The sequence below is a fragment of the Balaenoptera physalus genome (assembly GCF_965194825.1).
Source record: "Balaenoptera physalus genome assembly, chromosome: 2".
NCBI lineage: Eukaryota > Metazoa > Chordata > Mammalia > Artiodactyla > Balaenopteridae > Balaenoptera > Balaenoptera physalus.
Genome location: NC_138883.1, coordinates 84,134,407 through 84,158,239, shown reverse-complemented (window position 1 = coordinate 84,158,239; position 23,833 = coordinate 84,134,407). Strand labels below are relative to the sequence as shown.

Sequence of the window (23,833 nt, the reverse complement as noted above, 5' to 3'; positions counted from 1 at the left end):
TTTTGTATATAGTAGTGTGTATATGTCAATCCCAATCTCCCAATTTAGAGGTAGACCCATCTTGATGGGGTGGACAGAGAAGCAAGGACAGTCCGAGTGGTCTGGGTGGGGTGCAGGCCTTCGGGAGGTGAGGAGGATGTCCACAGCAGTGGGTGGGCACATTGGAGTCAATTTTTTTTTTTTAATGGATTAGTCTTGCTTAATAATGTCTTATTTATTTATTTATTTATTGGCTGTATTGGGTCTTAGTTGCTGTGCGCAGGCTTTCTCTAGTTGCGGCGAGCGGGGGCTACTCTTTGTTGGGTCCGCGGGCTTCTCGCTGCGGTGGCTTCTCTTGTTGCGGAGCACGGGCTCTAGAGTACAGGCTCAGTAGCTGTGGAGCACGGGCTTAGTTACTCCGCGGCATGTGGGATTCTCCCGGACCAGGGTTCGAACCCGTGTCCCCTGCATTGGCAGGAGGATTCGTAACCACTGCACCACCAGGGAAGTCCTGGAATCAATTTATAGCAGAGCACGATGTTCTGTGGGATCCCTCTACCCAATCCTAAGATGTTGGGGGTGAGCAGAGCCTCGACCTCGTGTGGGTCCCCTCTACCCTCTGGCACTGTGCCTTACAGATAGTAAGTGCTTACCAAGTGCTTGGGTTTATTGCCTGGCAGAGAGAGGTGGCCCTTCCCTACCAGAAAGGCAACCAAGTGGAGAAGAAAGGCACTCTGGGAGGAAGGAGAGACATTTCTGGGCTCAGGGAGAGGAGAGGCTGAGGGCATCTCCAGAAGCGGTAGAGGCCCTGGGTGGGGGGGCCTCAGGGAGCGTGTGGACTGATCGTGAAGGCCAAAAGGCAGGATGTTGGCCCTCTCTGTGATCCCCAATCCCTGTCAGCAGAGCCAGCAAGGCCCTTGCTCCTGGGCTGTCCTGGAGGGTGGGGTGGGGAGGGAGGTGGGACAGCCAGGCACCTTTGCAAGGTTTGAGGGGACAGGTTTCTCCTGGCAGGAGGGCAGAGGTGGCCGGCCTTGACCTGGGCTGGAGAGGGTGCTGCAGGGATGCGGCCGGTGCAGCGGGAGGCCCCCACCCGACCACGAGACTCCCGGTCGGGTCACTGACCCTGATTGCCAAAGAGAATCGAATAACACTAGCCCTGGCTAATCCACAGATTTCAAAGCTTGATGAGATCAAATGACATCACATGTGTGAGGGCTTTGGCAGTGTTAGATGTAAGTGCAAGGTGTTATTATGATTATCAGTATTAGCACTGATGACCTATTTGTCTTCCTGGCCTCATCGTTCATCCCCTTGCTCTCAGTGGGATCTTCCTGAGGGACACATCTGCGTCTTTGGCCTCTGGCATCACTCAGAGTATTTCACTCACAGGTGAAGTTTCCCTCCCTGCCCCAGCCTCCTTCCCCATAAAGTGACCAGGCATCCAGGTGTGCCTAGGAATGGGGGGACTTCTGGACACAGGACTTTCAGTGCTAAGATGGGCTCAGGTTCAGGCAAACCTGGACAATTGGTCACCCTACTTCCCTTCCACCCCCAGGCTGCTTCCTCTTCCCTGTGACGACTGTGGTGTCCCAGGCATTTCAGCGTGCTCTCTCTCACCCTGGTTGCCCTCTTCTGCCTTGAAGCCTCTAGGCTGGGTGATACCACCTCAAGAGAGCCGGCATCCACCCCCTGCCATTCCAAAGGCCAGCTCTCAGCAATCCCTCGGCCTCCTCTTGGGCTTCTGTCCTTCTCTCCGCCCCTGAAAACTGTGCCAGACCTTTTCCCTATCCCTGGAGGGTGTGACCCCACCCACACCTCATCCCCATGAGAGGCCCCTGTGATGAGCTTCAAGATGGGGAGAGCCTGTCTGTCCCAAGCCAGCCTCCCAGCCTCTCTGCCCGCCTAGAGGAAGGAGCACCCTGGGCACATGCAGGCAAGCCCGGCCTGCTCCCCACATCCATGAGGACCCCGCGCCTGAGTCCTAGATGCTGTCTTGGCTGCCCTGCCCCCTCTCCCCCTCCCCCACTGTCGCCCCCCCTCCCCCGCATGTTGATGCTCCGAGGCTCTCCTGCTCACCCTTCCCTGGAAACTCCTCTGCCCTCTCTGGTACAGACCCCTCCCTCCACGATCTGGACTCAGCCTCCTCCCTGGCTTCCTAAACCACTGCATGGCCTACTCAGCCCCTGCTGTCAAACCTTCAGTGAGTCCCTCTGGATGGCTTTGTCCCCTCAGTCTGCCCTTCAGTGACCTACCTGGTCTGGTCTGCACTTTCCTAACTTAAGGGTCTCTCTCTCTCTCTCTCTCTCTCTTTTTTTTTTAAATTTATTTGGCTGTGCCGGGTCTTGGTTGTACGGCATGCGGGATCTTTGTTGTGGCATATGGACTCTTAGTTGCAGCATGCAGGATCTAGTTCCCCGACCAGGGATCGAACCCGGGCCCCCTGCATTGGGAGCACGGAGTCTTACCCACTGGACCACCAGGGAAGTCCCCTAACGTTTTCTTACTGGTAAGAAGCCACTACCGCTTCATGCAGCACTCTCACTGCCATCCCCTTGCTGAGTCTTGCTCATCCCCTGGAAGGTTATCTCCTGGAAAATTGTAACAGGGAAGAGCCAAATCTGACTACATGTAGGATCTGTTTCTTTTACTTTAACCTTTGCTTTCTGCTGCTTTTGTTCACTAAAAGGATATTGTGTATACATAATGGCCTGCCTCAGGGAACCCTGCCCCTCTGCCAGAATGTTAAACCAAGTGCCTTTTGTTCAGGCAAACATCCAGACCCTGTCCACCTGTGGATGGCTAAGAGAAAGAAGAAATTAACACTTAACACATCCCTTCCCGGAGGCTGGCCATTCCAGGGGATATTTGCAAAACGTCTGGCCTTTTTACTTTACTGCCTCTCTCCTCCCCCTCTCTGTGCTATAAAAGAAACTGGCATCCAAACCCCGATAAGATGGTTATTTTGAGACTTTAGTCTGCCATCTTCTCTGTCTGCTGGCTACACCTCATCTCCGATTTATTGGCCTGTCCTGCGGCAAGCAAAACTCCTCAACTGATGAGTCTTATGTCACCCTGGCCTCAGGCTTACGTGGCCTGGTATCGTCAGGTGCCTCTGAGGTAGCGCCTGGGTCTTCACTTTTTGTTCCCTCATTGACCGGACCTGGTGAAGTAGCTCAGGGGTTCGGTTCCACGTCACGGTTCTCTTCCCACTGCCGGCCTGGAGCTGGAAAGCTCAGGATGCCCCAGCCCAGGGCGTGCCCTGGAGAGCAGAATGGAGGAGGGGTTCCCCGAACCATCCTTCTGCCACCTGATGCTTCAAAGGACTTCGGCCCCACCCTGCTCTGGCATGTGTGCTCTTGGGAGTGGTCGGGCCCAGACCGTCCCTGGCACCTAGAGCCTGCCAAGAGCTTGTCCCTCTGGCCCTACCTCGTGCACTCTTGAGTTCTCCCCACCCAGGGCCAGGCCTGGCCTGACCTGAGAGGCCTGCACTAAACCTCTGGTCAGTAGGAGTCATGACAGCAGTTTCTTGATCCAGGGAGGCGCTGAGGGTGGGGTGGTAGTGCTATGGGCCCAGCCGGCAGGCTGCCTGAGAGGGTGGGGGACCAGCCAGGGAAGAGACACGACCCAGACCTGCGGCCCGGGACGACAGGCGCATCCCTGCGTAGAGAGAGGGAGGGCACACAGTGAAGTATCAGGAGAAACAGCGTTGTTGGGACAGCCAGGAAAAGAGCTGGTCAGGAGGCAGGTGCCTGGCTGCTAGGTTCATCTGAGCCACAAACAGGCTGAGCAGCCTAGGCAGAGGGGTGCTACCTCTCTGGTCTCATCACCAATAAAATGAGGCTCCTACAACGCATGTGGCTTCTCTGGTCTGATGGAGTTGGGAGGTGGGGGTTATGGAGACTTGTGGGAGGGGCGCTGGGAGCAGAAGGGAGGGGAAGAGGGCCCCCCAACCAGGCTTCGGTAACCCTGCTGCCCCCTAGTGGTGACACAGAGTAACAGAGACATGGTCACCCCTGGGGAACACAATGCTGGTCACACCCCGCCTTCCCTAGACAGGGAAAGGAAATTCACGGTTAGGGACTTTAGCGGACACCGCCTCCCTCAAGGCTGCGTGTGTTCTGGGTGGAGGGAAGGGCAGCCGCAGCCAATGCACAAGTACCCACAGCCACGCACAGGATAGCATGGCTTCCTCACTCATGTATTCATTCTGCAAGCGCCGAGGGAGGCTCTGTAGTGTGCAGGGGCACTGGGCCAGGCCCTGGGGATTTAGAGCCCCTTGGCACACCATTCCTGCCCTCAGAGAGCCTCTGTCCACGGGGGAGCAGACAGGCACACCAGAGACTCTGGAGAAAATAGGAGACTGCTCTGAGGCGTGACTATTGTGTGAGTAACACTTGGGAAGCACATGGCCGGCCACCGTGGGGCTGTCTGACTATTGGTTTCTCCTGGGCACATGGGCCTCCAGCCTGCTGGGTCCAGAGGCCTTTGCCACTAGTTTAGGGGAGTCCTTTCCTGCAGGGCCTTCCAGGGATCTGGGTCGCCCTCCCTGCAGGAGAGCTGGATTTCTACCTGTGTCTGCTGCTCCCCGCTGCTGTCCTGCCCCCACCCTGGCTGGGAACAGGCGCAAGGGGTACGGCAGACCTTGCCTCGCTCCTACCGCCTCCTCTATCTACACCTGCCCTCCCCAAACCTGGTCTGGGGACCTGGGTTCCAAAGACAACAGGGAACATTAGGTCTCAGCTGCATCTCCCCCTCCCAGGCTGGTGCTCTGTGGGCCTTCCAGCTCCAACCACACAGCATGGGGCAGGAGACAGGGGGCCCAACTGCCACCCCACCAGGGCCCTGCCCTGACCTTCAGAGACTAGGCTGGAACTCAGTAGGCAGCACGTGGAGAGGGTGGGAGAAGAAGCAAGTGTGTGTGTGTGTGTGTGTGTGTGTGTGTGTGTGTGTGTGTAGCCTGGGTGCGTCACCATCACTGGGAATGTAGACGAGTCTGACTCAGTAGGAACATCCGGCATGAAAGGAAGAGAGAGCACAGTGGCATTTCCAAGCAGGATGGGAACTCTGGGTGGTGGAGACTGGCCATGGGGTCAGGGGTGCTGCTCCAAGGCCTGGCCTAGAAAGAGGCTAAGCGTGGTGGGGAGGGGAGACAGGAAGGTGTAGTTCAAGGGGAGCAGAGGTTGGACCTCTGACTGCCTGGGCTGGTCTGGGTAGGAGAGAGGGCAGCAGGGCTTTCTGCTCTGGAGACAGAAGGGGACAAGTCATGCATGGAATTAGAGAAACAGGCCTGGTCAATCAGGGATGAGGGGAAATGCAGGGACTTCCGACCTGACCTTCAGGACCTGGAGGTCGGGCACCTGTTACTACTGAACCAGACCCCAGGTGCTCCTGATACGGAGAGACCACCCCTCCTCCCAGAGGCACTAAGGGTGGGATTGCCAGGCAAGCTGCTCCCCTGGGCAGAGACAACAGCCTCAGGTGCTCCGGGAAGATTTGGGGAGAGACTTTCCCAGGAAACATTGCTTCCTTTCTCGGGATCAGAGAGGCTAAAAGGGCCAGCCCTGGAGAGCAAGGCCAGGAAAGGCCCAGAGTTAGGAGCCAAGGGGGAAGGCTGTTGGCCAGGCCTGAGCTGTGGCGGCGCGGACCCTGAGGGATGCTCCCCACACCAAGGGGTGATCTGGACAGCTGAGCGTCCCAGGAGTGACTGTACTTGAAAATACAGGGAGGGGCTTCCCTGGTGGTGCAGTGGTTAAGAATTTGCCTGCTAATGCAGGGGACACGGGTTCGAGCCTTGATCCGGGAAGCTCCCACATGCCACAGAGCAACTAAGCCCGTGTGCCACAACTACTGAGCCTGCACTCTAGAGCCTGAGCCACAACTACTGAAGCCCGTGTACCTAGAGCCTGTGCTCCGCAACAAGAGAAGCCACAGCAATGAGAAGTCCGCGCACCGCAACGAAGAGTAGCCCCCGCTCGCTGCAACTAGAGAAAGCCAGCGCCCAGCAACGAAGACCCAACGCAGCCAAAAATAAAAAATAGGTGAAATAAATATAAAAAAAAAAAAAAATATATATATATATATATAAAGAAAATACAGGGAAGACAATGTTGAACCTAAAGGAATGAATGACAAATGGTGTTATTTTAGGTATGTGGTAGTACTTGGTGGCCCAGGGGAGGGGAGCTTCTTAATCCCTTCGAATTACTTAAACCAGAACTGATGAGGAGAGCGAGGGGACAGGGGACGCTCATTTGAGTTGGGCCCCTTGGACCAGGGAGCACAATGGGCTGGGCTATAGGTCTTTCTCTACTAATGGGAGGGCCAGAGGGCTACTTGGCTGTCCATCTGTCTGCAGGCAGGCCAGGCTGGGGTCCCACTGGAGCATAGGGCCCCCTGTGTGCACTCAACCCTCCAGGGAGAAGTCCCTGCCAGTCCATCTGGGGATGCCGGGGCAGGGCAGGGAGAGGTGCTGGGCAGGGCCAGCTGGCTGCCGGGGCCCTGATCCTCGCCCTCTGAGGGTGGATGGTGAGGGCGGTGGCCACGGCGTTCCTGGCTGGGAGCCCAGAGGAGTCTTTTGTAATCACAACATGATCTCGTGTGCTGGGCGGTGAAGCCGGCAGGGAGAGGCCGGCAGAGGCCCGGCTCCGGTGGCTCCAGCTTCCCTCCTGCTCTGGCTCCCCCAGGGCTGCTCTGGAAATCTCTCGGTGCCTGCTGTTGCCATGCACTCGGCTGTGAGTGGCACCTTGCTTTTGGCGGGGGGCTTCTTGGGGCTGGGACACCAGGCGGCCACACTCTGGGGGCAGCTGGGGGCAGCTGGGCCTGGGAGGAAGAGGGCTGTGCCTATGCCGGTGGGGGGCTGGGTAGGGGCATCGGCCACAACGGGGTCCCTGCAGCCAGAGAAGGAGGGACCCGGGGATCTCGGTGCTGAGGCACAGTGTGCCCCGGGGTGGCTCCCCGGCTGGGCCTGCCCTCAGAGCTGGCTCTTTCCTGCCCCAACTGACTGCCGGCAGCTCAGGGCCTGGAGAGGCTGGGCCTGTGGGAGTGGCTGTTTCCCACAGGCTGGGCACAGGTTTGGGGAGTGGGGTCCAGGGCCTGGGAGCCGAGGACAGAGCAGGGGCCTCTCTTTTCACCGTGGTTCTTGGCCTGGGAGCCAAACAACCCCCCCTCGACCTCCTGAATACCCTGGCAACTTCCCAGTCACGGCAGGTTCCGCTGCCAGAGCCATTTATAACTCCCATTCCAGGCTCTGCTCGGCATTGGAGCTCCCTGGAGAGCCGGGGGGAGGGGCAGCCACTGCTGGGAGCTGCAGGCCTGGGTATGAGGCCCGGCCTGGGCCGCGGAGGTGGCAGGAAGATGGGCAGAGAGGCCAGCGGGGTGGGGCTGAGGCCCTTCCATGGGCCATCTCCCCACGTGACCCTCACTCTGGGCCTGGAGTCTGCTCCTTGGGTGGTAAGAACATGGTAGAGTGGGCGAATGTGAAAGTCGAGGAACTGGTAAGGGATGGGCCCAGCAGTCAGGAGCTTGGGCCCCCTGGCCTCTGCAGGGGCCTCATGGGGCCGAGTCCCCAACGAGCAGGCAGGAGGAGAAGGACGCAGAGCTGGACAGGAGGATCGTTGCCCTTCGCAAGAAGAACCAGGCCTTACTGCGCAGGTACCAGGTGAGTGGGCTGTGATGGGCCGGGAGGACTGACCGGGTTGGCACTCCCTGCCCGATCTGCAGACCCTGAATGGTTGTCTCTCCCTGCAGGCTCTGGGCCTGGGACCAGGGTTAGGTTGGGTGTGTTCCATCTCAGGGACTCTGTGAGGGTCCTGGGGACTCTGTGATGTAGTGCCTCTGCCCCCTGGTGTCCCACTGGTGTCTCTCTGTGTAGGCCTGTTGACATCTGTGTCTCTGTGCACCTGGGGGGCCATGGCCTGTGCTGACCCCGGGCCCTCCCACAGGAGATCCAGGAAGACCGTCGGCAGGCAGAGCAGGGGGGCATGGCTGGGACCACGCCGGAGCTCCTCCGTCCTGACGGCCTCACTGTCACCATCAGCCAGGTTCCTGGAGTAAGACCCACCCGGCAGACAGGGTGGGGTGGCAAGGAGGTGGAGGCCCAGCCCGTGCCAGGGGAGCACAGCTGCCCCCGCTCCTCTGCTTCTCCCGCTTACATTCTGGGGCATACCTACCAGCTCCCAACCTCATGCAGCCGAGGCCACTGCTGGCCCCCATCCCCAAAGAGCCACAGCTGAAAGGTGACCAGATAGAAGCCTCTTCATGCCCTTTTCCAGCCCCAGAGCTCAGCACCCGTATCCCCAAGCACAGGCCGCTCGTAAACCCCAAACCCCAGGGGCACAGAGACGTTGGGGCTGAATGCCAGGAACAGCGTCTGAGGGACAGAGCCTCATTGTCTGAGCGCTTTGGATTTCCCAGCTCAGAGATGATGGGCCACTGTGGAGTCTTGGGCCCCTGGGTGGCCCCAGGCCCGGATAACCTAATGCCACTGGTATGTGAACGCCTCGCAGCGTCAGCTCCTCTGTGGGCATTCCAGGGAGGGCCAGGGCTGGAGCCCAGCCTGGGGAACCACCCAAAGGACCCAACCCCCAGCTTCTGTCCAGTGCCGTCTATGTGGCCTGACGGCATGGCCCCTCATTCTGCAGGGGAAGCGGGTGGTCAGCCGGAACTGGGCAAGGAGCGCCCTTGGACCTGGAGCAGCCAATGAGATGCTTGAGAATGAGGAGGCAGAGGCCCACACTGGTGCCTTCTGCTTGGGGGAGCGGGTGGAGCTGGCTGTGACCATGGAAAACAAAGCCGAGGTGAGCAGTGCTGGTGGGGGAAGCCCGGGCACCAGGAAGGCAGCCTCTTCTTCTCTGGCTCTGCCACACTGCCCATCCTCGCCTTCCCCAGGCCAAGCGGATCGTAAGTGAGAAGCCCACCAGAGCAAGGAGCCAGGGGGCAGAAGGGTCACCTGGAGGGGGCTTGGGCCGGAGCCCCTCCATGCAGATGGCCATCAGCTCAGATTCTGCCCGGAAGGTAGCTCTTCAAGAGGGACTGGGGACATGAATGTGGTGGTCCCCTTTTGGGGGAGGCATAGAAGCTGAGTCACATATGTCCCCATTTGTGGGGACGTGGCCCAGGCAGGACCTGCAAGAATTTCCCACTCCTTCCTTTCTCTGGCCAGTCTCCACGTTGGGTGGGTCTTGCAGTGAGAGACAGGGTAAGCCAGGGGTGTGACCTAGCCCCTTACCCTGCCTGGACCTCTGGTAGCAAGCTCAGGGGGAGGGGGGGTGGTGTCTGGAGGTCCGCCAGGAGGGTGTAAGAGACTGGCCCTGTGCCAGGTGTGGCCTCTAGGTGGCAGCAGCCCCTAGTCTTGGCTCTCGCTCACAGCCACTGGGAGCCTCTCCACCCTGCCTGCACCTGACCACACACCCCAGCAACAACTCTGTGGATAGATGCTGTTATTACCCCCATTTTACAGATGAGGAAATGACACACAGAGAGGTTAAGTAACTTGCCCAAAAGACACCACTAACGCGTGGACGGAAACCGTGTCTATAGCAAACAGCATGATAGAGATGGAATGGATCTAATTTTTTTGGTGGGGGGACCTCAAGACCTTGAGAGAGGAAGGGGTTAGTAGACTCTGGATCCCCATACCAAGCTCAGGGCTGTTTCTGCTTCGACCCCATGGTGCTTTGTGTCTTCTCCTTGCAGGGTGTCCGGGAGCCCCAGAGTCCAGGCCTGGTCCCAGGCCCAGCTCCCCGCCGGCCAGTGGGGGGTCCCCCGGAGGTGGGCTGGGACTACGCCCAGTGGAAGCAGGAGCGAGAGCAGATCGACCTGGCCCGCCTGGCGCGGCACAGAGACGCACAGGGTGACTGGCGCCGCCCGTGGGACCTGGACAAGGCCAAGCCCACGTGGGTGGCAGGGCTGGGCATCCTGCTGGGTCGACATGCTTGTGGGGCTGAGTCGGGCTAACTGTGGGTGTCTCTTGGAGGGCTGCTGGGACCCTCCCCAGGGTGGTGAGGCTCTGCCTGACCCTCTGTTCGGACCCTGGGCTCAGGGCTGTGTGTGGGCACTGCGTTTCCCATCTTTCTCGGGCCCACCCTCTCCATGCTGTCCTTGGTTCCGTGGCTGGGCTTAGGGCTGGGACTGGGGCAGGAGGTGTCGGCCCACCAGCAGCCTTGAAGCCTCTGTGCTCCCTGCCAGCAGCCAGCCTGACTCCCTCTCTCTGCAACGCAGGCCACAGGACTCCAGCAAGCCTCAGGAAGAGGGCCCGGCCAGGGTGGGCAGCACGAGGGGTGAGCCAACACCCACCCCTCCTGGATTTTTTCACCCCTTGCCCCTGCTTCCTCTCTGTTCCCTGTCTCTTGGTTTACCACTTATTTTCAGAGCTGGAAGGAAGCATGGAAGGACATCTTCCTTCCTCTCCCTCCCTATCAGAGGAGGGCACCATGACCTCCCTTCCCATCCTCCGAACCCACAGCCCCTGTCCTGGATTCTGACCCCAGAAGGTCTGGGGAGAAGGGCTCACCAGGAAGTCAGCGCTGGGGTCCTTTTGAGGTGTTGGTCCCTCGTGGGTGGCAGCTGCCCCTCGCCTGTTATAGGAACAGAACTTTGCGTCGCTGGCCCCTCATTTTACACACAAGGGAGCTTGAGGCTGGAGAGGCTCTGCCGGTCACCTAGTCAGGAGTGACACAGCGAGCACAGGGACACAGCTCCCCTGACCCCCACGCCAGGGCTCTTTTTTGGGAGCCAGAACACTCACAGCTGGCAGCTTCCCGGTCCCGAAAGAACTGATGTTCCTGCTTTGGGTCTTTTGTGACACCCACCCTTTCCCCATTTCCTTTTTCCACTTAGGCCTCAGGGGCCACCGAAAGCTACAGCCCCCACCGTTGCCCCCTGATGGCAAAGGTGAGTTGGGACAGGACGAGGAGCAGGTCCCATGTGCTGGTGAAGGAGCTGGGCTGCTATGGGCCTCTTCTCTCCTAATTTGTGGACCATCTCTTGCAGGCGGTACTACTCGGGGTGGGCAACCCAGCAGACCTCTGGTGGCGCTGGCCACACGCAGCAAAGCTCGGGGGACAGAGAGGCTGACTGGCAGGGCCCGCAGGTAACATGTGGCAGGGAGCTAAATCGAGGGAGGCATCTGGGCTCCCTAATTTCCTGGCCCTCCCCTGTTCCTGGGAGGTCAGGCCCAGCACTGGCCCAGGTGCCTGCTCCAGCCCCCGGGGCCTCTGCCTTTTGGCTGACTGCTGCCTTGTGGCAGGTTAATGAGATGCGGGGAGAGGCCATCAGCAAAGGCAGCAGCAGCAAGAGCCTGGTGTCCAGGGAGGCTGGTGGTAATTACAGCAGTTACCTTCCCCTGGGAAGTCAGGCGCGCCTTTCCCAGGCAGTGCAGGCCGGGACACGCACGGAGTCCCCACAGAACTCAAGGTGCTGCAGGCTTGGCCATAAACAGCAGTTGGGGACCTGCAACGGGGCCACGGTGGGCGGTGTTCAGAGGAAGTGTCTGGGTTTGGGGAGGAAGGTTGGGCTGGAAGGGAAGCATCCTGGAGCCTCGTCCTGGCTCTGAGGTTCCTCTGAGACCCTTGGGCTCTCGCTTCTCCCTGGAGGACATGGGCTGCTGACTACGGAGCAGGTGACGTGAAGTGGGATGGGTAGTAGTGGGGCCTGCCATGTTCTGTGTTTCTGCAGGTGGGAAATGAAGGGAGGCAAGGAGGAGCTGGAGAGCCAGGAGGTGGGTACTTGGGCATAGGATGGGGCGGGCTAGGGACATAAGCCCTGAATTCACCAACCAGCAGAGCCAACCTCCTGTTGTCAGGGAAGCCCAAGCACCAGAAGGACTCCAAATGAGAAGGAACATGCGCAGACTCCGAGCAGGATGGAGCCGGGCGGACCCATGAGTGTCCCAGCCACCAGCCCAGCTCCAGCATCAGCGTCGCCAGAGGAGCCAAAAGAGGAGTCAGGAGCTTCGACAGCCAGTCCTGAGCCTGGCTCTCCACAAAACACGGACTTGCTTCCCCTCGACCTCTCTCTAGGAGGTGCCAGTAGCCCTGGGCCTGGGGAGGGCACGTGTGTGCTCAGTCCAAGGCCTGGGACCCAGGAGAGCCCTGTGTCCTGGCTGGAGGGTCACGAGCAGCCCCTGGGGGGGACCGAGCCCCAGGCTGAGCCAGAAGCCCAGACTTGTTCTGGGCCCCCAAAAGAGGCAGGGCCCCTGGAACCCAGAGAAGACAGGCCTGGCAAGGCTGGGGCCCAGCAGGTCCTGGCACCTCGAAGCAGACCCCCCAGAGGAGGCAGCCAAAGGGCGAGGGGCGCAGGAGGTATGAGGAGCAGGACAGGGGGTCCTGCCCCTGCCAGAAGATGCTGAGCAAAGCTCTCGGGAGCAGGGGGCCGGGCTGGGGAGGGGAGGAGGGAAGACACCGTCAAGAGTCTTTGAGCTCTGGGCGTGCGGTGGCTGGCGGCTGTGGCAGCCTGGGTGAGCAGTTTGGCAGACTCTCCGGTGGAGTGACACTGTGAAGGCAAGGAGCCAACCCCTGCACCTCACGGGCACCCCCCTGTGCACGTGTGTGCTCTCACCTGCAGGTAGGGCCCCTGGTGTATCCCCACGCCACACCTGGTCTGTGAGGCTGGCAAGCCCTGTCCCAAGCCTACTGCTGCCCAGGCCACAAGCTCCCTGACCATGGCGAGAGGAAAAGGCTTGGAAGCACTCAGCACCTGGCTCTCCTGGCTTCCATCACCCCCAGGGCCTGGCCTCCCTCTCTGGCTGCCGGCTCCTGGCTCCTCAGGTACAGGCAGCCTCAGCAGCTGGCATGGCCAGCCCAGGCTCGGGCCCTTTCCTACACCCCTGCCTTGCACCCAGGTGAATCACAGTCCAAGACTCACAGGATGGCCAACCTGGGGATCTCACAAGCAGCTGGCAGCCTCCTGCCTTTCCCTGGGCCTCAGCCTCCTGGAAGAGGAGGCTGAGGCCCAGAGAAAGGGAGGCCACAGCCAGCAGGGACAGAGCTGGGGACAGAAGAGCAGAGCTCAGGTCTCCTCTGTGAAAGGAAGGGTCTCTGGAAAGTCTCTGAAATGGGGCGGGGGTGTGGAGTAAGGAGGGGCCAGCTTCCTCTCCCCACAGCAGGCGCGGGAGCCCACCGTCAGGGATCTCCTCCCCCACCCCCAGGTCAGACATGGGTGCGCCCTGAGCGGGGGCAGAGGGAGCCTGCCACCCAGGGTCGTTTCCTGCCATCTCCAGCTTCCTCTTCCCACCGCCTCCCTGCACTGTGTCACGCCAGAGCAAGGTCTCAGGCAGTGACCCAAGAGGCAGAGAAACAGCGACTCCAGCTAAGTACGACACCAGGACTTGTCTTTCCTACTTAGTCTCCGTTCCCGTCCCTCCCCTGAGGCCCACGTCTCCGCACAAGCTGTGGCTTCTTCTCAATTCAACAAACATTTCCTGAGCACCTACTACCAGCAATGCAGCCGGTGGGCGATGGTGACTTTGCCAGCAAGAGGGAGGGAAGAAACCCCTGCATCCAGCAGACCCAGGCTGCGCAGCAGGAGCTGTTCTTGGCTGCAGGTGCCCGACAGGGACTGGGGATGGTAGTAGGAGCCCAGAGGGAACCATCCCACCGCTGCTCGCAAAGGCAGGCGCGTCTCCCTTTCTCATCATGTGTACCCTTTGCCCCCAAGCCCCTGCTTGGATCTCCCCACGTGGCTCTGCCACGGTTGTTCCTCTCTGCTGAGGGTCCTGGGCCTCACCAGCCTCTCTGGGTTCTCCAGGGAGTGTCCAGATCATCCCCAGCATCTCTCCAGTGTCAGTGAGGCCTAAACTGTGGCTCAACTGTGTGAGGGCTGGGCTTCCTCACTGGCTCTTGCTCCGCTCTCCACCCCCTCTATTGAGGAAGCATGAGGAGGGGGTGTCTTTTTGGCAGATCAGATTGTTTAGAAAAGTGCCTCTCACACATTAAGGTGCAGAGTAATGCAGATTCTAACCAGGGAGGTCTGGGTTGGGCCTGGGAGCTTGCATTTCTACTAGGCTCCAAGTGCCGCCTCTGCTGCTGCTTCCTGGACCACACTGTGAGAGTAAGGGTTTGGACTAGAGTGTATGGAGGGCTAGGGGCAAAGACAGACTCTAGACTCTAAGGGCTGGCTGCTGGCTCTGTAGGGGATGGGGGCAGGCTGCCGCTGCCCGGTGGGAACTTCCTGGCCTCAGAGTTGGGTGGGACGCTGATGCATTGGGTAGATGCTTGAGAGTGGGTGGTGTCAACTTCCTGTAGTGGGGAGTGAGAAAGCTGGTTGGGAACGGGATGAGGTGAATGGGGTTGGAAGAGGTGAGGACTGATCAGAGGAATTCTGGAAAGGCTTGGGAGCATTCTGTGCATATGGGAAGAAGACCCCTGTGAGATATGAAAAGGCAAGGGTGAAAGATTCCAAGCTCAAGTTTTCCTTTTGCCTTCCAGTCACACGTGCGTGGCTTTGGAATATGGCACTGGCTCTGGAACTCACGACTCCCAAAGGATGGAGCTGGGGTAGAGCAGGTTCGGGCAGCCTCAAATTCAGATGTCTCCCAAATAATTGTGATCCAGAATTTGAATTCTAAGATTCACAAACTTCCCCCAGCCCCCAGTGCCCCCAACTGTACAGATGTGCCTTCATTAAAGGGTCTGTGCCAAGGCATGTTTGACTATGGGATGGGGATGTAGAACTTGGGCAGAGCTCTGGTTGAGGCCTCACAGCAAGATCTAAGCAGGAGAGGAAGCTGGACAAAAGGGCTATGGAGAAATAGGGCTTCTCTCCCTTCTGGATGTTAGGAGAAAGGGATGTCACGGGAATGAGTCACTAGGGCTTGGAGAGAATGGAGTCTGGCACAGGACGTCTTCGTTGCAGGAGGACTGTAGTGCAAAGCAAGTATCACCGAACTCTTCTCAAAAAAGGGGAGCCCTTCTTCAGGAGCAATGAACCAGCAGCTCTTGTGGCCACCCCTCCTGCTCTAGGATGGAACCAGCTAAGGAGCAGGAGGGAAGGGTAGACATCCCTCCACAAAGCTTGGGGCCATGGAAGGCTGCTCTGTTTCCTTCTGGCTCCTTTGGTTAAAGGCCTGGCTGGGAGCCTTCTTCTTGGATTCCCTTCTCCTCTCCAACCAACAGACAAGACTGCTCCTCAAAGGTGGGAAGTTCTTCATGGGACACGGCTTCAGGAGCCCAGGCACAGAGCTGGAGGAACTGACAAGGGAGAGTGCAGTGGGTAGTAGGGAGCCAGCAGGGAGATGACAGCTTTACCCAAGGCCTCAAAACAAGGAGGGCAGAAGAGGTGGAAAGCATCTCTGTCCTGGCCCATATCACCTTACAGAGGGGAGCAGCAGACCATATTGTAAGGGAGGTATTTTGGGGATGATAGGCAGCACGGTTGAGTGGAACAAACATGGGCCTTGGAATCTGAGAGACTGAATCTGAATCCTAGGTCTGCCACCTGCTAGCTGGATGACTCTGGTCAATTTTAACGTCTAAAAGCCTCAGTTTTCTTGCCTGCAAAATGGAGCTAGCAATACCTATGATGAAGGGTTGTTAAGAAAATTAAAGATGAGAATATGCAAAATATACCTGGCACACCGTAGGCACTCTATTCACAGTAGCACACAGAAGGCACTCAGTAAATATTTGTCGAATAAATAAAGTAGCTATTTGTTGTGCTCTCTGTCTACTTGGTTTTCTATCTTTTCCACTGTCTTCTCTTTTAGTCTCATGGTCACTGGAGTCAATACACTCTCAGGGAAACAGGGATGGGTTGTAAATGTTACCCTGCCTTCTAGGACAGTGAGCTGCTTTTAATCCCCCGGGGTAGTCTGGCTGAGTTAAAAGCATCATGAAGTGACTCTGCTCTTACAGGGAATGTTCTTTGCCCTCACCCACCCCCTGGATCACAAGGATATCCTAAGCATTTCCCCCGGACTTTGCACACTGCCTCTTGCAGCTCAGAGTGTTTCCTCTTTTCTTCTGTTTACATCATAGCAATCTCAGGAACTCACTCCCCAGAAACAAACTCCTTTGTGGAGTTGGCTCCATGCCTCCCAAAGTTTTATCACCCAAAGGAGCAGCATGCCAGTATTTTCTTATAATCAAGAGATGGGTAATTGGGGATCCCTGGAAGCAGGGGATCCCCAGCTATCTAACAAGTCCCACGTTTGGAAGGTTTGACCACCAGTCAGCTCCAGCCCCAAACCCTAGCCTCAGGGACAGGAATAACAGGAAAAGATGGCACTGGCCCCTGAAAAGAAAAAAGGAAATGGCAAAAATCCCACTTTGGCCATATCTTCTTATTTGGGGGACTAAATCGGGGGGGTCAAGGGAATAGGAGAAACTAAAGGCACCGTTTCACTTCTGCCTCTTAAGTCATTTATCAGTGTCCACAGACCCCGCAAGCATCTCTTCCTGAGTGAGGGATATCAGGGCTTACGAGGAAGAGCTGACACAGGGTGACCACAGCCCCACGGAGGGGGAGAAGGCGAGGCTGGGGAAGGCAATGAGAGAAGCCGCGTAAGGCACAGACGAAGGCTGCTTTCTCTCAGCAAGTCTGCCGGCCTGCGTCACGGCCTCTCATTAAGCATCCACTTGACGCCGGGGAAGTGAAATAGCACAGACCTGGCACCAGAAAGGACAAATGTGGCACCCACTGCTCCTTTTAAGGACCGGCTGGAGGAGCTGCAGGCCCCAAGGCAGGAGGTGAGGCAAACACATCAGTACCTTTGTGGGAGGGGGAGGGAGGACTCTTTCAGGCCTGCCTCCTTCTTAACAAGCTCTCCAGGGCAAGCTCTCCTGCAACCTTCAAGAATAACCAACAATGAAGGCTTTTTCCCTTTTAAAACTCTAGGGACACAGTGTTTCCTCTTCCCTCAGCAGGGCAGCAGGCTTCAACCAAGAAAGAGGGTCAAAAGTCACCTTTGGATAACCATCTGTTCAAACAGTAATACCCTAACCCCAAGTTACTGAATCAGAGGGAAAGTCTGGGCCAGTGCTTCTCACATTTTAGCGTGCGTCCGAAACACCCGGAAGGCTAGTTAACACAGCGCGGAGCTCCTCCTCCTGAATTTCTCATTCAGTCGGTATGGGATGGGGCCTAAGACATGGCGTTGCTAACAAGTTCCCAGGTGATGCTGATGCTGGTGGTCTGGGCACTGGTGTAATGTTTACTCCCTGCCCCTTCACATTTATTTCCATGCATCATTTTTGCCCAAAGGGACAGTCCCTCCCTTGAAAATATATTAATTACCTCATGTGAATATACTGTACTTTTATTCCCAAGATCTTGAAGCCCTGTTACACCTATTAGCTCCATTTGCTCTCACGAATTCTCAGTTGGTTAGGAGTAAAGAGGGAGGTCAAGGGCGATAACCAATGCCACCGCTGAGTCTGTAGGCTGCCTGTCTTCCAGTTCAGGGGTCCCTCCCAAGAGCACACTGCCTGCCCAACCCAGATCCTCGTGACATGTGAGCTGCCTGCAGCTCAGAGACTGGCTGCTGTGACTCAGCACTGCCCACTAGCAGGGAGCTGAAGGGACAGGTGGCCTCCAGCACAGGCCGGGGGAGACCTCAACTCATCCTCTGAGCATGGAGGTAGCAGACAGAGGTAGAGGTAAAAGGAAATCCTTGGTAACCAGCAACTGCTTTTTTGGACAAGTTGGTTTGGGGACTTTTGAGGCTCACTTCGCGCACTGTAGGCGATAAATAAATAGTTCTTGAAATAATGGTAGTGGTTTATGGAAAATGTTCTAAGGAAAGTTAGAATCTTACTGCTGATTAACTGATGACCTATTGTAAAAACAGATTACTGAAGTTAAGGAAACAGGGAAGTAACAAGGGTAGATTCTTGTTGGTAAGCCATTTAGACTGGGCTTGTGTGGGTATCATTTCTTTCCCCCACTGCGCTGAGGAAGTGTTTCTCTGAAGTTTCTGGCATAAGAAGTATTTTTAGCATTGGCCCTGGAGTCATCGTGGTGTCACTGTCATGATCTACTTGTGTATCCACAGCCGAGAATCTTGGTTCAGGGGAGTGAATTGCTAGCTCACAGCTGCACTGGGGCACAGGGAAGCTGGTTTGGCTCCCGCGCTCCTTACTGACCAGGTGGCTCAAGTACACTGTGTGCCACTGGGAGCCATGGCTGTTTCTGCGCTTAGGACAGACAGCCTGGTAGAGTCTGGGAGTGTGGTTAAAAAAAAGATTTCGTCTTTGTATTTTTAAATTAGCTACTGGAGGGAACAAAGAGCGTAACACAGGTTTTCTGGCAGCAGAAACCTACATGTTATGTCAGCAAGTAAAACAGATGCGACCAAAAAACTGTTGATAGAGCAGATATTTTTATAGCTCAAGATTGGCCACAGGGCCAGGACAAAGGAGACAATGAATGGGTTACATATTCTCTGTTGCCTCCTTGAAGCACCACATGGAATACAGCTGTGGACTCCTGGCGCCTGGCAAGAACAGGCAGGCCAAGCCCAAGCCCCTCAACCTGGCAGTGAAGAAACCGCGGCCAGAACGGCCAGTGCAGCTGTGAGCTAGCAATTCACTCCCCTGAACCAAGATTCTCGGCTGTGGATACGCGAGTGGATCACGACAGTGACACCACGATGACTCCAGGGCCAATGCTATCCAATGCGGTGATCAACCAGGTGGTCAACAGGGCCAGGCACTGAGCTTAGTGCTGGTCCTCTGAAACGAGCAAGGCCACTGTGGTCCCTCCCTCCACCGAGGGAGACGACAAAATGTACAGCTGTGGCCCTTTTGTTACTGCACTGCAATTCCAGAAATACCACCATTCTCTGCAGACAGGAAGGGGAGGGCAATTATTATCCCTTTTAAATAGCTGTGGTAGTCCTAAAGCTCGGGACCTGACCTTTCAGTTCCCCTTAAAGAAACATGTAGAAACAAGTAGATGCTCTCCACTCAGCATTTCAAAACAGGATATAAATACTCAACGAAAGAACACACTATCTTAGGATTCCCTAGTGAAAACCAAAAAACAAGGTAGACAGAAAAAATTCCAAAGCTGTGGTCTCATATGTGTAGGAATCTCGAGCTGTTAGGAAGAAAAATGTTTCTTATGCCGGAAACTTCAGAGAAACACTTCCTCAGCACAGTGGGGGAAAGAAATGATACCCACACAAGCCCAGTCTAAATGGCTTAGCAAACTCCTCACCCCTCACCCTCCAGAACTACACTCTCGAAAGATTATTTCATCAAATGCAGGCTGTCGAGAAATAAACGCACACGGTCACTTCTAACATAAGCAAACACCTAGAAATGATCCAGGTAGTCCCAGTGCAAAGCAGTTAAAGGAAAATAATCCCCCTTTGCCCAGACCTCTCCTTCCCGGCTCAAAACCTGACGGACAATTTTGCAGCTAATTTCTAACCCTTGAAAATAAAGCTATTCCAACTGCTGCTCCCTGCCACCAGGCCCTGTTCTGGCGGAACAGTGACCTTCGCATTGGCCAGCAGGCTCCTGCTGCACACACTGCTGTATGTGCCCAACGTGTGAAGCCGTGTGCAACTGCAGGAGCCACATGTCCCCGTCTACAGAAAGGAGGGGCTGGCTTGAAGAACTTTGGAAACTCACTCCCCTTCTGTTCTGCCTTACCAAGCCCTCTCACAGAAAGCCATTGTGTGGGCTCAAGAGGGAAATAAAAGAAGGGTGGACTTTTTCCATGCTCCCCTGCGGACCACAAGGTGATGTAAAAGCACAGCAGCCACCCCCCAACAGCTCCGGAGAAGTACAGGCCTCAGGGGGCCCCACCGACACTGGCATCTCACTCGGTTTCGCACTGGGCAACATTGTCTAATAATGAGCTGAGCTCAATTGCTTGCTGTGTATTTTGCAGCACAACTAATCCCTTATATTTGTGCTTTCCACCCACATGTCTTTTATTGTTTGCTCTAGGGAAGAAAAAGCCTCACCTCTGAAGCAACCTACACCTTCTCTCTGCCCTGTGGCTCTCTCACCTCCTCCACTGTAGACAAAGCTCTGTCCAACCACTGCAGACACATCCATTCGTCTCCCCCAGTATTAGCACTTCTTGAGCTTTCTAGGGGCCAGTGGTTTAAAGGTGAGAACAGTGATGTTATCAGGCGGCTGATCCTCACCTCAGCTCAGCTCTCAGCCAGCTCAATGTTTATAATAATTCTTAATCTGCGTGCTTACTGGTCCCTTAGCTTCCTCAGCTGGGCAGCTGCTCAGAGTCCTTTAAAAGCAGAACTTTTTTCCAACCATTTTAGGGTTGGCAAAAGGTAGCTGAGCTAGATATCACTGTTCTTCCAACCCCGTGACTGCTTCCCGACTAAGATGGATTCCTGCCACCCTTCAATTTGGTCAAACCATCAGGCACAGAGAACATTAGAGCAATTGCTTTTTCCTCCTACACCTATTCATTACCACCCGTCCACCACACCTTAGACCATTGCCTCTTCCAACCTCTACTCCTTCCCCAAAAAGCATGAAAAGAGAAATGATCAACTTACACAGGCTGACGTAGAGTTCTTAGAATGTATTTTTGTTCACCTGAAAAATAAAACTTTTAAAAAATATACAGGACTTTTTGAGTACAGGTATATCTTAAATGGCTGAATTATAAATAATGTCTCTGGTCACGCTCACAGCTAGAGCTGGAGCTAATGTCCCAATTCCAGTGAAGGCGTTAGAGAGTCAGGAGACCAGCAGCTGGACCCACGAGTGGTTTCTCTAGACTCTGATCCATCCCAAAGTGGATTAAACAGTCCAGAATGCAGGGGTCAGGATGGGGACAGGGGATTAGACTCCCAGATGTTCTCTTGCAAGTTCAAAGGATTCTTGGAATAAGAGATTGATTTACAAATTATTAAAATATAGGACTAAAAATTCACACAGTAAATATAAATTACAGACTATTATTTAAGTTATAAAGTGGCATTTTATGTTTCTTCCCCCAGGCCCTCACTAAAAATTTAAAAAGGCCTCAGGGCTTCCTAATGACCGAAGTGCTCAGAAATCTCCTTCAACCAAGACACCTTGGGGGTGCTACCAGCCTGCCCCTAGGCTATGACAGCTCAGCTGCTATTATCTTGCCCACACCAGGACATGGCTTAAAGCAAGGCTGTTGTCCTGTAAACTTGGATCAGAGCTAACTGGAGTGTAAGCCAGAAAACTGGAGAGACAAATTGTTTCAGGACTCAGGTGGATAAGTTGTTGTTGTTGTCATTGTTTTAAAGTGCCTCATTTCCCAAAAAGGAAACACGAAGGGGTTTGATATCTTGTCACTACCCACACTCAACTGCCTAAAAGCAAGTGGCGGAAGGAAACGGAATTCAAATTGAGGATGTATAATTCTTGCTGACCCAGAGCTAGCTCTACATATGTCATTTCACTCGATGTTTCTCATCTCAATAAAAGTATAGGCTGCATATAAGTAGAGCTTATCAGGAGAGGTAAAGACAAGCCAATTTAACCTTCCTACGGCTGGTCTATTATCTGGCTATCCAAACACAATCCTGAGGTTGAAGCCCACCTTTCGGCCTTTTGCGTTCCACAGTACAACTCATAACCAGAGGGTGTGCTCAAAGCTCTGGTTTCACAACAGATTTCGTCCTAATCACAGGGCTACACTGTCACTACAGGCTCAGGGAAGAGGGAAGGTGAAGGTGATTACTGGAACAAGACCAGATCTTGAAGAGCAGGAAAAAAAAAAAGATAAAACACTTGTGAGCCACTCTACTTACAAAAGCTTGCTCTTCCTAAAAGAACTCTGTGAGAAGGCCAAGGGGTGAAGCACAGAGGCATTGCTTTTTCTCTTCCTTCTTCCCTGGCCCATATCCAGATACTTAGGGCTGCAACAGAAAGCCTCTTAGGTGGCGGCACTAAGATGGGAAGAGGAGAGCAGGGGATCAGTACATTCCCCACCCTCCCTGAACTGCTTTTACTTCTCCAAAGGTTTTCGACTGTCCTTTCAACAAGTTTAAGAATGATTATACTTTTGTCCTGTCTAACCCTAACGTGTCATAAATCTATCTTTCTGAACTAGGAGGGGGAAAAGGGGAAAGAGCGGGTAATGAAAAAAGTGTTTGTGCCCTTCTGGCTAGCTGCACTTTGGGGGCCAGCAAATAGCCCTTGCTTAGCCCCATCCATCAGTCAGTAGCTACCCAGGGTGTGGGAGAATACATGTAGTTCTATGTCATTATAGCTTCTAGTGCATATGTCAACAACTATATACAGGGATCTATAAATTAAATGCATCTGTGGCCACTGCAACTAGGTTGACGTACCTGAGCTCCACTACTTTTGGTGCCCTCCTCCTTGCGAGAGCTTCGGCTTATTAAAGAAGAGCCCCTACAGCTCCCTCCTTCCCCTGAGTCTTGGGGGAAAGCCCGAGTCACCCCTCCCCGTAAGATACCGAAGAGCTAGCGGCGCAGAAGGGTTCGGTGCTGGGATCTCCCCACCCCTCCCCCCATCCCCCTTATGGCTCAGGGCCCTGGCGCAGCACGGTCCTAGGAAGACAAAACCCCGAACCCCCGGAGAATCGTGGTTCCTTGGCTGAAGATCCGACTTCAGGCCCCTCGCCCCTGCGGCGAGCGCGCGATCGTCGGGGGAAGGGAGGCGTTCACTCCCGTGGGGGTCACTACCGCGGGCTCCCCGCCCGGTCCTGCTGCAAAGTCCTGCCTCCGGGCTTGGGGAGGATGGTTTCCGGCCACCCCTGGCACGGAGGGGTTCAACGACTCCCGGGCGCCGCCGCCGCTTCCTTCTCGTCCTCCTCGGCCCCCTGCGGCTGCTCCAGCGGCCCGGACAGGGGGCTGTCGGCAGAAGGCTCAGGAGACACGGGCCGCGCCGCCTGCAGCGGGGGCGCGGCGCGCGGCGCCTCGCGGCGGGACGACCCCGTGGTGTTGGGCCCCGCCGCAGCCGCCGCCCCTGAAGTCCCGGACGGGCCGGTGGCGTTGGAGCCGCCGGGGGGCGGGCCGACGGCTCCTCCCGAGGTCCCGGCGCCCACCGGCTGCCAGATGAGGCTGTAGTAGACGGCGAGCACGATGGCGGCCAGCGACACGGAGAGCACGTAAGCGAACACGGTGGCGAGTCGGACCCACTTCTTGTTGGTCTTGGCCGCCATCTTCGCCTTCTTGTCCCCGGTGTAGGTGGCCGGCTTGCCCCGCTCGGCCGGGGCCGCGTCGCGCTCCTTCATGGGAGGGCCCCGGCCTTTGCCCCGGTGCTCCACGGCCCCGGCTGGAGGGGGCCTGGCGGCCTGCAAGGACTGGGCAAGGGGCGGCCCGGTGCCCTCGGTTCCCGGCCACTCGGCTCTCCGCCGCCGCTCCTCACGCCGCCAGCCCGCAGCCCGCCACCGCGTCGCTGCAGCCGCCGCCGGGGCCTGGACCAGTCACCGCCGCCAGCGCCGCCGCCGCCGCCGGCCCGTCAGCTGCTTCCCCGCCGCCGCCACAGCCACAGCCGCCACAGTCGCCCGGCTCCGAGTCCCCATCCGCCGCCGCCGCCGCCTGCCCGGCCGCCGGCCGCCCGGTCTCCAGTGGCCGCGCGGACAGCGCTCTCCTCTCCCGCCCGGCTCCCCCGCCTCTCGCGCCGGCAACAAGGGGCGGGAGAGGGCGCTGCTGGGGGCTGCCTCTTAAAAGGGCGACGGCGGGGTCCGGAAGTGCCGCGCGGGGAGGCGGGCTGCAGGCGGGCGCCGAAAGCCCCACCGGGACGCCCCGTTAAGAGAGAGTTAACGGAGGCTGGCTCTTAAAAGGGCAACGTCGCCGCAGCCCGTTACGGGCTGGCGCGGCGAGGGTGGGAGCCCGGGGCGCTTCTTTAAAAGGGGAACGGCGTCCTTTGGGGCGGAGTGGTGAACTGGAATGGGGGCGGGGAGGGGCGGGGAGGGGCGGTCGGAGCCCAGA

The 23,833-nt window shown here is 56.6% G+C and overlaps 2 protein-coding genes across 6 annotated transcripts; one reads left to right on the top strand and one right to left on the bottom strand.

Annotated features, from left to right (window-relative positions):
• The first annotated feature begins 6,552 nt into the window (after positions 1 to 6,552).
• On the top strand, positions 6,553 to 15,632 carry CCDC9B (coiled-coil domain containing 9B). 5 transcript variants are annotated; one of them, XM_082450861.1, is made up of 11 exons: positions 6,553 to 6,710; positions 7,523 to 7,636; positions 7,920 to 8,018; positions 8,619 to 8,774; positions 8,866 to 8,991; positions 9,673 to 9,872; positions 10,198 to 10,256; positions 10,816 to 10,869; positions 10,969 to 11,068; positions 11,653 to 11,695; positions 11,780 to 15,632. In XM_082450861.1, the coding sequence occupies exons 1-11, from the start codon at positions 6,699 to 6,701 to the stop codon at positions 12,323 to 12,325; spliced, it is 1,509 nt and encodes a 502-aa protein (XP_082306987.1). In that variant the 5' UTR covers positions 6,553 to 6,698; the 3' UTR covers positions 12,326 to 15,632. The 5 variants fall into 5 exon arrangements, with proteins under 5 accessions (XP_082306987.1, XP_082306986.1, XP_082306988.1 ...); XM_082450860.1 differs by having other exon boundaries at positions 7,920 to 8,027; XM_082450862.1 differs by lacking the exon at positions 7,920 to 8,018.
• Positions 15,633 to 20,460: 4,828 nt separating this feature from the next.
• On the bottom strand, positions 20,461 to 23,769 carry INAFM2 (InaF motif containing 2). Its single transcript, XM_082450864.1, has one exon. It carries the CDS (start codon positions 23,131 to 23,133, stop codon positions 22,669 to 22,671), a length of 465 nt encoding a protein of 154 aa, XP_082306990.1. The 5' UTR covers positions 23,134 to 23,769; the 3' UTR covers positions 20,461 to 22,668.
• Between the last annotated feature and the right edge of the window lie 64 nt (positions 23,770 to 23,833).

Coding starts and splice junctions, on each gene's coding strand:
- CCDC9B (XM_082450859.1), top strand. CDS start 8,162: ATGCAGCCGAGGCCACTGCTGGCCCCCATCCCCAAAGAGCCACAGCTG. Junction 8,465..8,618: donor CGGATAACCTAATGCCACTG/GTATGTGAACGC, acceptor CTCATTCTGCAG/GGGAAGCGGGTGGTCAGCCG. Junction 8,992..9,672: donor GCTCAGATTCTGCCCGGAAG/GTAGCTCTTCAA, acceptor TTCTCCTTGCAG/GGTGTCCGGGAGCCCCAGAG.
- INAFM2 (XM_082450864.1), bottom strand. CDS start 23,133: ATGAAGGAGCGCGACGCGGCCCCGGCCGAGCGGGGCAAGCCGGCCACC.